The sequence below is a fragment of the Gadus chalcogrammus genome, chromosome 11 (assembly GCF_026213295.1).
Source record: "Gadus chalcogrammus isolate NIFS_2021 chromosome 11, NIFS_Gcha_1.0, whole genome shotgun sequence".
Lineage (NCBI taxonomy): Eukaryota > Metazoa > Chordata > Actinopteri > Gadiformes > Gadidae > Gadus > Gadus chalcogrammus.
The window spans coordinates 15476460-15493959 of NC_079422.1; the positions used below are offsets into that span (position 1 = coordinate 15476460).

At 50.7% G+C, this 17500-nt stretch overlaps 1 protein-coding gene across 1 annotated transcript in view; it reads right to left on the bottom strand.

Annotated features, from left to right (window-relative positions):
* Positions 1-5898: 5898 nt before the first annotated feature.
* Positions 5899-17500, bottom strand: part of znf407 (zinc finger protein 407) — a 121359-nt gene continuing 109757 nt past the window's right edge. Inside the window, exons 9-11 of the mRNA XM_056602016.1 lie at positions 11145-11182; positions 7170-8037; positions 5899-6037 (exon numbers count right to left, since the gene is read on the bottom strand). Coding sequence (XP_056457991.1) covers positions 5899-6037; positions 7170-8037; positions 11145-11182 — 1045 coding nt within the window. The remainder of the gene's footprint in view (positions 6038-7169; positions 8038-11144; positions 11183-17500) is intronic.

Consider the following 17500-nt stretch of genomic DNA (forward strand, 5'->3'; position numbering starts at 1 on the left):
TGCCAAGTTTCAGTTAAAAAGAAAAAGTCAAGCTTACGGTCAGTGAGGACGTCTTGGATGAGATGACCTTTGCCGGTGAGAGAGCGGATGTTGAGGAGACCGAAGTTGACAGCGGAGGAGTCGAGTTTGACGGTAGCATTAGCCGACCTAGCTAGGCTGGCTAATGCATGATGGTTGACGGTGCGGCCGGAGTTGATGGGAGAGCGACGAGAAGTGGACCAGGTGGAGTTGATTGTACTGGAATTGTCGCTGGGCTGGACATGTCTGCGGGACCCGCGGTGGATGTAGCGCCGACGAGGGGGGCGAGCGAGGTCCGGGTGATGGTGCAGCTCCGGAGGTGGGGGCTCCAATACATCCAAGCGGGTCGCGAGAGGGTCTGTGATGGAGTAGTGGAGTAGTCCTGCCACAGGATGATGGCAGAACAACAGGAATACCCAGACCAGTCCAAAGCAGGTGAGAGAGTTGTTGGGCCGCATGATGAGGCAGGAACCAGGTAAGCTTAGAAAGCCGGTGTCGCGACAGCCGGTTAGCAACTAGCTACCGGCGTTAGCCCGTAGTGGTGGATAGGGGTGCCGGAGCTAGCTGTGCGAGATAAAATGTTCACGCGACACTACTACTACTAGTCCTACTACTACTAATACTACTGCTACTAACGTTACTACTATTACAACTTACTATTTCCAGCGAACAGCGGCAACAAACATGCCAGCGTACACTCGACCGGAAGTCAAAGTGTGAACTTTATTCACACCATACTATCAATGCATATTGTTCTGGCCTTACTGTGTTTACGTACTTACGTAGTGTAGAGTGTAGTGTGGAGGATAAGTCTATTAGCCGTGCCCTGGTACATCAGAGGAGCAGAACCATAATTAGTGCTAGGAGCGACCCCTGTGTTTGTCTTACGACGACTAATGAGACCGGCCAAGTCCCTCTTGGCACAGTTCTCTTCTACATAAGAGAGAGAGGGCGAGAGACATAGCGAGGGATAGAGAGAGTGAGCTGGGGACGGACAGGAAGAGGAAAGTGTAGAGAGTTGAAGGAGGACGCCGAGGAGAGAGAGCAGTGGAGAGTAGCGAGCCTCTGAGCGGAGTGCGAAATTAACTGGGCCCCGGGGAGCGCCGGATCATAGGCGGGTGGGCGTCCCCGGGGACCACTTACCACAGGGGCCCCCCAACGCTTGTTACGGCAAGGCAAGGGCCACCAGGGGACGCACAGGGGGCTACGTTCACAAATGGGAGCTCAACACACCCAGGCCGTTTGGTTAAAAAGGAACGACGGCGGAAGGGGCAGCCTGGGAAATGAAACGTGTCGCAATTACACGTACATCCACAGACCGCCCCTGTTGAAGATATAACCGACTCAATATGCTTGAGATCCTTCTGGAAGGACATCCTGCTCGCCCCGCCAAATGACTCATCCCTCCTCTGAGGACGTGATATTTTAAGGCCAAGTGAAGTGAAGGTTTTTGGGGGGATAACATGCAAAGCAGATGACGGGTTGCGAGGGAGTTGAGCTAGTCATTTGAGCAGTGTTGAATGACAGGGACAGCGCCACCACCCATTGGCAGTGTCTACGGCTTTAGTGACTCAGGCTTTCCAGCGCTAAGGTCCATAACACGGCGCTGCGGTACTAGTGGCCGCGGTGCACAACGCCATCCAGTCTCCTGCCATCCAGTCACAGCTTCCTACAGGGGCTAGGTAGCTGTAAGCTATAAGGGCTAACAGGCTCTAAACTGTTACGAGGTACAGGTGAGTTACCAAGTGGAAACCCCGGCTCTGAGAGGGTAGTAAATGGATTATTGCGCTGAGAGATAGAGTGTTGGCCAACATTCAAAAGTACTTTATTAGTTTATGTCAGCGAGAGTTTCTTGAGACAGAACAAATAAAGATAATTCATGAGGCGCCGGGCTGAGTCTTTGGCTAATGTTTATGAGCTGTTCTTTTCTCTACTCACTAGTTGTGATCTAATGTCGAAGCTTGTGTTTTATTTCACTGCATATTTTGAGTTTTGGGTTGAATGAGGCTACCTCTGACACACACTACACTCACCACATCAACAAACTCACCACATTCAATCCAGTGAATAAAAGTACAATGGAAATAACCATTTGTGTTTGATGTGAATATTGCTTCGGGGGCAAAAGGAACTTCACTGATCCACTCTGTCGTACACGTGGCGCTCCCCGTCCGCCTTGATGTGTCACCTTGTTTGTTTTCCCTACAAAACACGTACCAAGCGACTGATTAGTCCTACGTGTCTCTAATGGACACCAGAGAGTGACAACAGAGAGTGGGTGGGCGGTTTTGTTTTTCCCGACTTGGTTGTTTTTCCCGACTTTGTTGAGTCTTTTCCTCTCTCTCTCTCTCTCTCTCTCTCTCTCTCTCTCTCTCTCTCTCTCTCTCTCTCTCTCTCTCTCTCGCTCTCTCTCTCTCTCTCTCTCTCTCTCTCTCTCTCTCTCTCTCTCTCTCTCTCTCGCTCTCTCTCTCTCTCTCTCTCTCTCTCTCTCTCTCTCTCTCTCTCTCTCTCTCTCTCTCTCTCTCTCTCTCTCGCTCTCTCTCTCTCTCTCTCTCTCTCTCTCTCTCTCTCTCTCGCTCTCTCTCTCTCTCTCTCTCTCTCTCTCTCTCTCTCTCTCTCTCTCTCTCTCTCTCTCTCTCTCTCTCTCTCTCTCTCTCTCTCTCTCTCTCTCTCTCTCTCTCTCACTTTCTCTCTGTCTCTCTCTCTCTCTCTCTCTCTCTCTATCAGGCCTACACCTTAAAAAGGGGCCCTGATGTAAAATGTAAGGATGGAGAATTGTTTAATTCAGGAGAGGCAGGCTGCTGAGCATCCCTGGCTCGCCTGTCCTTCCTCAGAGGCCTATCTATATTTTAAATATATTTAAGTACCGTACATCCAAATGGATGGGACTGAGGTTTTTTAAATTGGAGCAGTTTTGAGAAAACGTCTTGGCACTTAGGCGAGAAAAGTGGTTTGTGACAGTCGTCAACTCAAAATAAAAAGACGTAAAAGAAGAAGAGCAAGTTTGAGCAGAGGCAAACAGCGTCTCCCTCGCAATCTTCTCACCCCGTTCTTCCTCTCGCTTCACTTTATTGCTCCCCTCGTCGGTGTGTTTGAAATTGTTTTTTTTCTAATTAGCAAAAAAAAAGAACACTTAACTGTAACAGTTCGGCTTCGAGGTTCTAAATGCGGCTGCTTCTTTTCACACACACCGCCCATCAGATCCCGTTACAATCAAACAAAGCTCAAAGCTCACTCTGAATAAGTGGAGAGTGCCACAGTCTGTCATTAGGATTGCTTGCCTGCTGCGTGTGTGAGTGTGTGTTTTCATTCTTTTGTGTCTGTGTGCGTGTGTGTGTGTGTGTGTTTGTGTGCATGTATGTGTGTGCTTGTGTGTGAATTGCAGGGCAGTACTATGGAAGATGTCTGCGATGTAGAGGAGGAGGAGGAGGAGGAGGAGGAGGAGGAGGAGGAGGAGGAGGAGGTGGACAGTGGAATAGGGCTGGAGCTGGGCTGTCAATTTTTTCTGTCACGCGTTGAGGTATGTGAGGCGCTGAGGTGTGGGTGGGTGGGTGGGGGGTGTGGGTGGGTGGGTGGGGTGCATTGGTGGAAGGCGGGGAGGGGGGGGGACGGATTAAAGTGATCAAAGACACCAGAGGCAGAGGCAGGGAGGAAAAGTGGGTGGGAGAAAGAGAGGCAGGGCAAGCGACAGAGAGAGAAAGTGACAGAGAGAAAGCAAGATGGGAGAAGAGAGATAGAGAGAGAGAGAGAGAGAGAGAGAGAGAGAGAGAGAGAGAGAGAGAGAGAGAGAGAGAGAGAGCGAGAGAGAGAGAACGCGAGGCGCTCCCCAACATTACAGGAGATGAACTCCCTCTGAACCACGGCTGTCCTACATTACAGCCGCATTAAGACTATCGATGACAATAAAGCACAACTGATTGATTTTCACAAACCAAAACACAGGCCAATAATACAACAACAAGGAAGTCTAACATTACATGTGATCGCGCCGAGCGTTGTAAATATGGCAGCTACACACGCTCAGCTCAGGGTTTTATAGGAATGAGGGCACATGTATCGGTGGTGTGCGTCTGTGTGTGTGTGTGTGTGTGTGTGTGTGTGTGTGTGTGTGTGTGTGTGTGTGTGTGTGTGTGTGTGTGTGTGTGTGTGTGATGGTGTATACGTGTGTGATGGAGGTGTATGTGTGTGTGGTGGGTATGGAGAAGACAGCAGCAAACAAACAAGTCAGTTTAATAGAATTGTACCTGGCGCCCCGAGGACACGCAAGCACAAACAGAGCGTAGCCGCAGAATGCTAATACCGCCGAGGGGAGGCCAAAACTAATAGCGGAGACATTAGGAAAATGATCCCCGGGCTGATATGTTTTCTATAGATGGCGACTAAACAGAATTGCCATATTTATCTTACTCAGGGGGATGGGGGGGGGAAGAGAGAGCGAGAACCTCATAGATTTGCTATTCACTTCCGTATCCTTCACACACAGACATACACACATGAAACATGAAAACACACACACACACACACACACACACATGCCTTCACACACAAAACACACACACATGCCTTCATACACAAAACACGCAAACACACACAGACATACACACACACATACACTCTTAGTATCACTGTCCCTCCAAAATGCTCCAGGGAGAAGGATGTATGTATACGTGTGTGTATGTGTGTGTGTTTAGTGTTATGGTTGGAGGGGGGATGGGGTACCCTTCAATCCATCCACATTGCTCTTCTATCTACCCACCCTACCCCTTGCCCCCCCCCCCCCCAGCAGTTTCCCTCCCGTCCTGCTCCAATTAAGCAGGCAGTTTTCCATCATGTGTCTTGCTGTCTACAGCGAGCCTTCGTCAGAGAGAGAGAGAGAGAGAGAGAGAGAGAGAGAGAGAGAGAGAGAGAGAGAGAGAGAGAGAGAGCAGCCTGTCAGGAAATGAACTCATCAGTGAGTGACAGCTGCTAATTCTCTCCGTCTACCATGTGACAGGCTCGGCCCTGTCACAGCCCATAATGAAGTAACCCAGGGCTGATTAAGAGGGCAGATAGACTGGCACCAGTACACACTAGCTAGTGTCTGTGTGTGTGAAAGCCAGCCACTCACAGCGTAGGATCTGCCTTTGTGTGCACAGGAGTGTGTATATACATTGATGTGGTGTGTGTGTGTGTGTGTGTGAATATGTGGCGTAAGTGAAAAGGAATCAACACGAGGCCTGCTGCTTAAATGCTTCCATTTGAGAGCATGTGAGCAGTCGGCTGCCAGCACAATAAACAGAGACAGCAGGGGCGGGGTGCACAAGACAAAGACCGGCCACCACCACCACGACCACAACCCACACCTCCTCCACAGCTACCTCTACCACCACCAACTCGGTGGATTCTAGACCTTCCTCACCTCCCAGCAGCCTTCTGCAATCCACTCCTCTCATTTCTACTGCCTACTCCTCCACACAGCAGACACGCGCATATTACGCCATAGCCTTCTTTCACCAAACTAGCCAAGCCTGTATGCCTACAGTGTGTGCGGTGTCAAAGAGATGATCTCTAGATGCCCTCTGCACATGCGTGTTGCCCTGTCTTTGTGTGCGTGTACGTGTGTGTGTGTGTGTGTGCGTGCTTCCAGCGGCTGGCCGTAGTGTTTGCAGCAGTCATACTGTTCTCCCACTCACTCAATCAGAGGCCTGTGTAAGGGGGCCCCAAATGAATATTGATTCTCCCTCCAGTGCTGAATACTGCTGGGGTGTGAATGTGTGTGAGCGTGAGCGTGTGTGTGAGAGAGACAGAATGGGCCTTATGGTTGGCTGGGGGGGGCGGGCGGTGATTAGCATGATGGTGATCATGATGATGATAATGATAATGGTGATGATCATGATTGTGTTAGTGATCGGAGTGCCTGATGGGAAAGCACGGCCTGATGGGTGTGATGTCCGTGCCGGCTCGCATGATGAGCGTGGCGATGGTGGTGGAGAGATGGAGCGATGCTAGCCCCACTGTTCCCGCCATGTTGTGGACTCGGCTGCATGGAGATGAGCAGGGAAGGACCAGACAGAAAGAGACAACGGCGCCATTGCTAAAAAGAAGTTGAGTCTGAGTATATTATTTTTTTTACAAATTCAACTAATGTTTAATAGGATTTTATTGTTGAAACGAAAAAAAAAAGGAGTTGGAGTAAGGTAGGTTTTGAATTGATGTTAAATATTACAAATATACTGTACATCCTATTACATTCTGCAAAGAATGCATCTTACGGCTGGGTTTATTCAGTGTTTATTGTCAAACTGCTTGATTAAAACATCAGATTGTTTTCAATGGCTGTATTTCATAAAGAAAAATAACAAGAACGAAAATGAAAGAAATAGAATCTGAATTAAACCAAGCCTTTAAAGAACTGAAGAACTGATAACCAACAAAAACTGGTATATTGAGTTTCAATTTAGGATGTCAACAATAAAAAAAAGAGAAAAGAAAAAGCTAAGCGCATTGTACGCATTATAACAAATTTAAAATACTTCTAATTAACGGCAGAAGGAAAGTTGTAGGACAACATCACACAAACGTAAAACATGTGTTCTGAAGGAAGATCTGTCGCTGCTAGTAGTTCTGTTTTTTGTCTTCCCACGGTCTCCGTGGTAACTGAGATGGACATGTGCGTAACATCCATCCCTCGGTGGGTCACACCCACCCTCACACAGAATGCGCAAAGGTTTTACCTGAGTTTATCTTTAGCCGAGGATAACAACAAATTAAATATCGGAGAAATGCATTTCAACAAAAAAACAATTCAACTGATGCTCAACAATTTGCTCTGACTCAGAGAGGGCGGGGGCCAGCTTCAATCCCCCCCCACCAAACCAGAATCTGCTTCTATTCTGCATAGAACACAGCGGACCAGTTTTCCTGCCCGACCCCAAGAATCCAGTGTTCCACCCCCCTCCCCTCACTACCCTTCCAGGATCACTTTGTGTGGAGCGCCGTCCAGGAAGACAACCATCCCTCCCCCTGGCAGCTGCTCCGCCAGCAGAGGCGCCGTCTGCTCCTCCACTTGCTCCTCCACCGCCGCCGGCTCCTCCTCCACGGCCACCGGCTCCTCCCCCATGGCCGCCGGCTCCTCCCCCACGGCCGCCGGCTCCTCCCCCTCCTCCACCGGCTCTTCGGGCGTGTCCTGGAACACGGCCTCCTCCACCTGCAGGGTGCAGTCGTCCAGCTCCGTGACGATGTAGTGGGTGCCCTCGCTGTTGATGATCACCTGCTTCAGGCCCTCCTTCATCATCTGGGCGGCGGCGAACTGCAGCACCTCCTGCATGACGTTGGTCGGCTTCTGCGCCTCCTCCTCCTTGGGGGACGACGCCTCCGCCTCCTGCTGCAGCTCCTCCAGCCCCTCCTCCTTCACGCCCTGCGGCGTCTGAGCCTCCCCCATTGATACCACCACCTCTTCCTCCCCGCCTCCACCTCCTCCTCCTGCTGGCACCTCCATCTCCTGCTGCCCCAGCTCACTGACGGCGCACAGCAGCGCGTCCAGAGCGGTGGCCGACTCGGACGCCATGCCTCCCTGAAGTCCTCCCGCCGTCTCCCCGGCCGCTGCCGCCGCCGCCCTCCTCGCCGCCGCCACCACCACCTGCTGCAGGCCCTCCCTCCCACCGCCGCCGCCGCCGCCGGACTCCAGCACCACGTACTGCGTGCCCCCGGAGGCGCCCAGGTGGGCGGAGCCGCCCGACGCCACGTCCCCGGTGGCGGCCACCAGCTGGCCGTCCTCGGTGATGTGGAGCACCTTGGCCACCTGGCCGGACATGGCGAGCGTCTGCAGCGTGGTGGCGGCCGACTCCTCCAGCTCCGTCTGGTCGATCTCGCCGTTGCCGTAGCCCTGGATGATGATCAGCTGCTGGACCGGCCCGTCGTGGGCCCCGCCGGGCTCCGGGGACCTGAAGGGCCCGGCCTGGGAGCCGGGGGCCTCCAGGGTCTCCACGATGGCGGCCCCCTGGCCCTTCAGGCGGCACTCGTAGGACTTGGACACGATGCCTGGAGAGAGAGAGAGGAGGTGGACATGAATACACGTGTCGCTTAGTAACCAAACAAGTATGACGATCAGTCACATTTTTGCAATGATGAGAAATTAGTAATTTATTTATTTTTGACATATCATTGAGGACATGGATGTGGTTAATTCTGGTTCACAGTGGGTGCACCTGCTGCAGATCTTTTAGGCATTCTTACGGAAAAGTACTGGCACTAGGAAAACACTTTTTCTGTAATGTACGCATTATGCGACAGTCACATGGAGATATTAGGCTCGCTGACAGAGAGCGGCGAGAAACCGGCTGGTGCTAATTGAGCCACGCCGTGCCCCCTCCGATCACACGTTGCCATGGCGTCTCCAAGGTGACGAGAATGGTGTTAGAAATGCCATTGTTAAAAAAAAAAAACTGCGACAAGCTCAGGCGACGCAGTCGTGCTCAGGGCTAATCTATTCAGAGCCTTCAGAAGGAGAAAATGTAACCCGGGATTGGAGTCGGCGCATAGGGGGGCAGCGCCTATAAACCCTTTATGTAAGGGTTAACTCTGCATGAAAACAGAGAATAGAAGACACACACGCATTCTAGAATATAGCACAAGGAAGGAGTAAAGGATCCAAATCTTTAAGGATCTGCGTCTGGTGTTTAATGTCCCCGTGTAAATGTCAAGCTCCAACGAACCCCCGATTGAAGTTCCTGGAATCTTATCAAGCAGGAAAGGTAAAGGCCCTTACAGTCCTTTTTTGTTCAGATCACTTTTTCCTTTTTGACAGCAGGTCTGTCCAATCGCTCCGATTTTAACGCACAGCTACCCTCTGCAGGCCAGGGGTGGCTGAGTTAGTTTGGCCCAAGGCCAGAGTTTTAGGTGGAGGGCGAGAACATAAATGGACGCTCGCATTAATTAAAATGACACCTCCTCCTCCCTCACCTCCTCCCTTTATTGAACCGATGTCAAACATATTGAGAAGAATAATATACGCTAATTAAGCCATAGGAGGAAAAAAAGAAAACCAATCTGTTAAACATGCTCTGCCATCCACTGCTTTGATCCCCCCCCCCCCCTATTTCTGAAATGGATTCGAGGGGCCAATTCCTCCCTCTGTGCCCGTTCTAGAGCGTCCCATAATGTGACCCCGGGTCGACGCAGGGAAGACCTCCTACAGACTGATCTCTGGACAGCCTTGTTCAGAACCGCAACACACAACACTGGTTTGGGGTTTCTGCAACAGCAGCGGACTGCCGTGACATCCCTTTGTGGCGTGACTCCAGGAGTCGTGGGAGTGCCGAGTGGCGGAGGTGACATGTATTACACCGACCTCGGGACCCGTATTGAAGCGCAGGGGCCAAAGGGCCAGAGCCCTGTGTGCTGCAGCGTGCGATTACTATGGCTACCAAGGCGTTATCTCCACGTTACCATGAAGAACGTTTCCATGCGATTTGCATGTAAGCCGATGCAAGTGTGTGTGTGTATGTGTGGGTGTGATGAGTGTGCACCTTTGCATACATATGTGCGGATTTGCTAACAATAGTAACCTTTGTGGCCCCCTGTGTGTTTGTTTGTGTCTATGTGTTTGCGTGCATGTGTGTGTTTGTGTGTTTGTGCATGTGTGCTTTAGTGTGTGTTCAGTGTGTGTGTGTGTGTGTGTCTGTGTGTGGATGGTGCATTCTACGGGCGCCCCTGGCAGTAGACCACCGAGGTTTATGGGGTGTCACTCAGTCGCGGGCGGCCGTGAATCAAGTTAATGTTGCACATCCCATCTCCTGGCGTACTCCCGCGCTCCCGGTGGAAGAACAACATTTGAACAGTGTGATGCGGCCCCGGCGAGAGGCTGATGCCTGTTTAATATGTTCTGGAGGGTTCTGAGGGACTCACTCCTACAACAGGAAGTGTGCGGACGAGAGGCACCGCGATAGAGCGAGAGAGAGGGAGAGCGAGACGGAGAGAGAGAGGGCGAGAGAGTGGGCGAGAGAGAGGGAGAGAGGGAGAGAGCGAAAGAGGGAGAGAGAGGGAGAGAGAGACGGCGAGAGAGAGACGGCGAGAGAGAGGGCGAGAGCGGGAGAGCAAGAGAGAGATAGAGTGCGAGAGAGCGAGAGCGGAAGAGAGAAAAAGGGAGAGGGTGAGAGAGAGACAGACTGCTTTATTGGCAGTAATTTGAAGCAAGACGGAGACTCCAAAAGGAGGAATAAAGAGGGAGATGAGAGCGGGCGAGTGGAGGGAGGGAGGGAGGGAAGGAAGGAGAGATGGAGGGAGGGAGGGAATGGGAAGCTATAGGCACTGATGTCATTTCCTTCTCCAGATGATACACAGATCTGTGTGCGAGTGTGAGTCTCCTTGTAGCAAAGGCAGCCGTACAAAATACACACCAGAGGCCAATACAGGAAGAGAGAAAGAGAGGGAGGGACAGAAAGAGAGAGATAATTAGAGAGAATGAGGGAGTGAGGGAAAGAGAGAGAGAGCGGGAGAGAGAGAGAGAGAGAGAGAGAGAGAGAGAGAGAGAGAGAGAGAGAGAGAGAGAGAGAGAGAGAGCGAGAGAGAGAGAGAGAGAGACGCAGAGAGAGGCAGGGGGGGGGGGTGGAATAGGGAAGTTTATTCTCTAAGAAATCTCAGCCTTAACATGATACCGCTTTTATATGGTATTGACAGCAGACAGACACAGGCAGCCAGACAGCCAGACAGAACGACAGACTGAACCTTGCACTAAGACATGAATATCACTCATACAAATAGCAAGAGCAGCACCAACAAGATGGAGATCAAGGCAACATTGTCCAGGCTTTCTCATCCAGACAATCTGTGTGTCTGTGTGTGTACGTGTGTACGTGTGTACGTGTGTGTGTGTGTGTGCGTGTGTGTGTGTGTGTGTGTTTGCTTGTATGTGTGTGTGCACGTGTGTGTGTTTCTATGAGTGCAGTACCAGAAGGGGGGAGAGCCCACCCTCCACAGTGTACCTTACAGATGCTATTATTGATCAATGGATCAGCAGATCAATGGATGGTCCTGCAGCTGGGGGTTTGGACTAGTGAGTACAGACGGACAGACGGAGGGAGGACAAGGGGGGGGGGGGGGGGGGGGGGCTGCTCCAGACAGGGAGTGCCGGGGGAGCCAGCACTTACCAGCAGTTAGAGGAATTAACCTGAACACCGTCCTGACCCTAACAGGGAGAACCCACCGCAGGCACGCTGTTATAGGGGAGCGCCTGCACACACACCTACACACACAGTGGCTGTTATAGGGGAGCGCCTGCACACGCACGTACGCACACACACGGGCGGATGGAGGAGCAAGCACTCACCCACACACACATACAGAATTATGCTAACACATACACATACACCCATACATAGAACTAAACACACACACACACACACATACACACACACACACGCACAGAAAACTATACTAACTTACACAAACACACACACACACACACACACACACACATATAACTATACTAAATCACACACGCAGAGAACTATAGTAACAAACACAGACACACACACACACACACACACACACACACACACACACACACACACACACACACACACACACACACACACACACACACACACACACACACAGAACGATACTCAACATTAACTAAACTCACACACACAAACACACACAGAACTACACACACACACACACACACACACACAACTACATACATAAGAACATACATACATACATACAGAGAAAAAAAACACAATCTGTAAACACGCACTATGCATAACCTGAGCGATGCAGCAAAGTCAATTACACTGTATCAAACTACAGCACAGGGGAGGGGAAAGCAGAGGAAAAAATACATATTACGCTCACCGAATCAATTACAAGGTCAGAGGCAGGAGCACGGAGGAAAAAACGCCTCGGCTTAAGATCAATTTTTAACCACAGCACAAAGCCTTTACAATCCCTTTAGCAGCCCATTACCTTCAATTATGGATACGAGACGGTCGCCTTAAAGGAAGAGAGAGGACGAACCGCCCGGAGCAGACACACACACACACACACACACACACACACATGCTCACACACACACACATATACACGCACAAACAGGCGAGAGCACACACACACATATACACGCACAAACAGGCGAGAGCAAAGACACACACACACATACACATACACACACACACACACACACACACACACACACACACACACACACACACACACACACACACACACCGACATACATGCACGCACACACACACACCCACATGGCCTTTTGTGTGTTTGTGTCTTTTTACATTTTTACAGCCAAGATAGTCAAAGCATGTGTGTGTGTGTTTGTGTGCGTTGTAGTGTATCACTAGTGGCTTTGAAGGTGACACTGCTAAGTAGATAAAGGGTCAGGTTTTGTATCCAGGTCAGCAGGGATGGCCTGCATAGGGGACTGGTTGTGTCTGACACTGTCGTAATATATAACCTTGTAACTGGCATGTATGAGTGGTCTGTATGTGTCCATGGAGTCAGTGACAGAGTGGCTATGGTTGTGTGTGCATGAATGTGTGTGCATGTGTTTGTATCGGTGAGAGCACGTGTGCATGTGTATGTTTGAGAGAGCGTGTGTGTGAGCGGGTGTGTGTGCGCACATGTTTTTGCGCACAAGGGTGCCTGAGTGTGTGTGTGTGTGTGTGTGTGCGTGGGTGTGTGTATGTGTGTGTGTATGTGTATTTGTACGTGTATACGTATGTGTACGAAGGTGTATGTGTATGTGTATATATGTGCGTATGTGTATGTGTGGGTGCATGTGTATGCGTGTGTATGCGTGTGTATGTGTGTGTGTGCGAGTGAGAGCGTGCGCTGTAGGTGCACACACAGGGACAGGGCCCAGGCGGGTCGGGCGAGGTCCGCCTCTGATTTGTCTGCGGGGACAGACGCCTCTGTCACCCCCGGAGACGCCATGAATCAACGCCAGTCGGGGGGGGGGAGGGGGGACGGCCCCGGCCGGCCAGAAAACAACCAATTACACGGCGCGAGGATTGACACAGGGCGGACAGGGCAGAGAGAGATGGAGCCAGGCGCCACGCCGCCCAAGGACAAATAAAGACATGAGAATGAGGGCACAGAGTGACAGAGCCCGACTCTGGCCCGCCACTCCCACAACACATAATAACACACACAAACACAGGCAAACAGACACACACACACACACACACACACACATGGATACAGACACCCACCCACACACCAATGGACAGTCACACACACACACACACACACACACACACACGCGGGCTAATGGACACATAGGCCATGCTAAACCGAGTGTCAAAGGGAACACAAGACACATGCTGAACCTTTAGCATACAGGAACCAAGGGAGGAGATTATCCACTTCAACCCAATGCATGGCACGCCACGCTACCCCGCGACCTGCGGAGTGAGAAGCATGGGGCCTGCAAGGGCGTGCACACGCACACACGCACGCACGCACGCACACGCACACACATACACGCAGCTCAGTGTGCTTCCTCTCACACTGTTTTGTGCTGACTAGGAGCCGGCCGGGGGCCGACCCGGCTCAGGTCGGTACTAACTCCATCCTCGTCCCCTCGAGGAGCCCCAGGTCCGGGCCCCCGGAGGGACGGAGAGGGCGAAAGAGAGAGAGACAGAGAGTGGGTCATGGTGTGGTTGAGAGACTGGAAAGAGGTGGTAAGAGAGAGAGATAGAGAGAGGGCAAGAGAGAGAGCAGGTGAGAGAGAGAGAAAGAGACTGAGCGAGCAAGAAAGAGGGAGAGGGGGATATAGAGAGAGAGTGACAGCGTAATCAAGAGAGAGAGAGAGGGACTGAGTGAGGGGAGAGAGCACAGCGGGCCTGACAGGGGTGAAGGTGTGAGTCGGAGGCCTACCTACGTAGAGATCTAGATTAATAACCAAATAAAGTCTGATGGCTGAGCTCAATTATGGGTGAAAGGGCATTTCAGTATGTTTCACTTCATGTGTGTTTTGACCAATCATGCTGCTGGAGGCGGGGATCTGTAAGCACGTAATTGGCTAACAGCGAACACAAACTTGGATCAATAAACCAATAAACCTCTCCTGCTGGGATGACAAGCTAAAACATCCTGTCTGGACACCAACATTATTAGAGAAAGTGAGGACACTGTGTTAACGGGGTAGAAATACACTCATTGAAATCCCCTTCTTAGAATTTTCAACTCACGCAAATGGGCTTCTCTTGGAAACAGCAAACAAGAAACAACTCTGCCCCTTTCAATTTTGGGGTTTCGGGCCGTGGCTCTGTGCCATCTCTCCTTCTGATTTAACATCGTACAAGCAGAACTGTGCATACTGTCAATCTAATCTACAAAACATCAAAGACATATGATGGTTTGGATGTAGGGACAGTTTGGATGGGAATGGGAATGAGGGGAGAGAGGCATAGCGAGCTGCAGAGAGAGACTCAGAAATATTGAGAGATGTTGAGAGACACAGAGAGACAGAGAGACAGAGACACACAACGTAGAGACGTAGAGAGATAGAGAGATGGAGAGATATGATACAACAAAAGCATTCAACTTTCCCACATGCACACGCACACGCACACACACCACCGCCCATTAGGAGTTCTCTCAGTCAGTCTGTCTCACTTCACTCCGTCTGGTCCTGCCTTCCGCCAGCCCCCCCTCTCTTTTGAGAAGTCTCTGGGGTTAGACCTTTGATTGCTTCTCTAATTAGCCATGTCAAGCGGCTCGCTGGATTTACTGGGGATATCGAAAGTTCTGAGGATAATTACACAGCTCTCTCTCTCTCTCTCTCTCTCTCTCTCTCTCTCTCTCTCTCTCTCTCTCTCTCTCTCTCTCTCTCTCTCTCTCTCTCTCTCTCTCTCTCTCTCTCTCTCTCTCTCTCTCTCTCTCTCTCTCTCTCTCTCTCTCTCGTGATTTAGTGATTAATTATGAATGTGAGTTTGGGAATAAGAGCTCTTTCGCTAATCAAACTGCAGAAAAAAAAAAAGACAAGGAAAAAAATGTCCCTTTTTCATAATTACGCTGTGAAAGATGGCGATGATGAGGATGATGATAAGGACGTCTGTGGAAAGAAAAGACTTGTGTGTGCGTGGAGCTCGGTGTGTGTGTGAGTGTGTGAGTGTTCCAGTAGGTGGTGATGGTGTGGGGTGGGGGGGGGGGGGGGGGGGGGGAGACAGAGGCAAAACACAAAGACAGGAAGGGTCCGACCGACACAGTGAAGTGGGACTGAGGCTTGACAGCGGGGGGAGTAAGGGAGGTGGGGGGGGGGGGGGATGATCAGATGATGGCTACATCAAAGCCAAGTCTCCTCCCACGGCCGACTCTAGGTCAATATCTACCCCGTTTCCCCTGTTTAGAACCTATAAGAATAGACACACACACACACCATAGCACACAAACACAGGCTAGCACACAAAGCCACCCACCCAGCCACACACACAAACTGTATTACGTGAATACACACAAACCCTAACACACATAAACACTACCACACTAAGCAATCCACCCAACCACATACACACAACAACACAAAAACACATTCCCTAGCGCACTCACACACACGCAAACACACACACACATACACACACACGGCCCAGGTCTGTTTAGCTTAGCTGCCGATCCTGGCTGCCATATTTGCTGCGTATTTACCTTGGAGAGATATTTATCGTCCTGATGGCTCTATATATAGGGCTGGGGAGCTCAGCAGAGCCCTGTGAGCCCAGCTGAGCCGGGAGAGCAGAGAGGAACAACCCAGAGGATGTGAGAGGAGAGGAACTGGAGAGGAAAGAGGAGAGGAGAACGGAAGGGAAAAGAAGAGCGCAGTGTCTGAGGGAAGAGGAGAGCAGGAGAGGAGAAAGGGTAAAGGAGAGGAGGAGAGGAGAAAGGGTAAAGGAGAGGAGGAATGCAGAGAGAGGGTTAAGGAGAGGAGGAAGGAAGAGAGAGGGTTAGGGAGGGAATGAAGGAAGAGAGAGGGTGAAGGAGAGGAGGAAGGAAGAGAGATCAGAGAAAAGAGGGTAGAGGAGGAGAGGAAGGAGAAGATCAGAGGAGAGAGAGTAGCGAGGTAGCAGCCACGGTGGGAGGTGCTGCTGTCTAGTCTCCATCTCCAGGAGGATGACAGCCTCCGAGACGGCCTCTAATGAATGACTCTTTTCATCTGCGTGCCCGTGTGTACGTGACAGTATAAATATTTAGCAATATTGCAGTCGGCTTGTGATTTTACACAGATGGAGTGATTGATGGCTGCTCGGCCCCTCTCCCCCTCACTCCCTTCCTGGCATGCCAAACAACCATCCTGCAACCACCAGCTGCCCTTACTCTCATTCTCTCCTTCTCCCTCCTTCTCTCTCACTCGCCTCGCATCACTCTCACACTATATCTTATTTTTCCCAAGCCTCCCCTGTTCTCTTACCCTGGCTCGTGTATCTCACCCTCCCATGGCGTTTTTGTGTCAGCGGTGCGTTTCTATATGTGGACGTGGCCGACACTCCAGTCTTTGTACGAGTGGAGACCAGTTAAGAATGAAAGCATCGGTCAGAGCTAATGCACTTCCACCGAGCATCAGGAAGCACGGAGGAAATCTCCACGGATACATCCACACTGCACTGTTTCCGTGTGTGTGTGTGTGTGTGTGTGTGTGTGTGTGTGTGTGTGTGTGTGTGTGTGTGTGTGTGTGTGTGTGTGTGTGTGTGTGTGTGGATGAGGAAATTACGGCAATATTATCAGGGGACTAGTGTTGGTTTGATGATCCATGCGATCACACACACAATCCCCAAAATTGTATGAAATCCTCATGCATACACACACACACACACAATGACCAATGTGCAGAAGCCTGCACACGCACAAATATGCATAACAAAAATCTATATGCACCCACACAGACAATAATATAAACACGCACGCACGCGCGCACACACACACACACACACACACACACACACACACACACACACACACACACACACACACACACACACACACACACACACACACACACACACACACACACACACACACACACACACACACACACAGAGCTGTCATCTGTGTAAGAGAGAAGCCAGACCCTAACTCTCCTTCTGCCTGCATAAGTGACACACACGTATACACTCTGCCTGCAATATGCTACTGGAACTGAAATGGCATGTGGGTGCCTGTGTGCGAATGGTTGCGAGTGTGTGTTTGTGTCCGTGTGTGTTTGTGTACGTACACACTTGCCAGCAACGCAGACCTTCTGTCTACCCTCTGTATAGCCAATTAAACTAAAATACAAGAACACAATCCCTGAACAAATATCAGAGGGCTTTAACGGGGGATGTAGAAGATGTATTAACCTTGTAATTGTCTGTGTAAAATATGCTCCCTTGGTAATGAAATTTTGCTGCTCTAATTTGAAAAAATTGGGGAAATATATTCTCCTTTGCTTTCCTTGCCTTGTGTGTGTGTGTGTGTGAGTGTATGTGTGCATGTTTCCTCCTCCCCTCTTTAATTG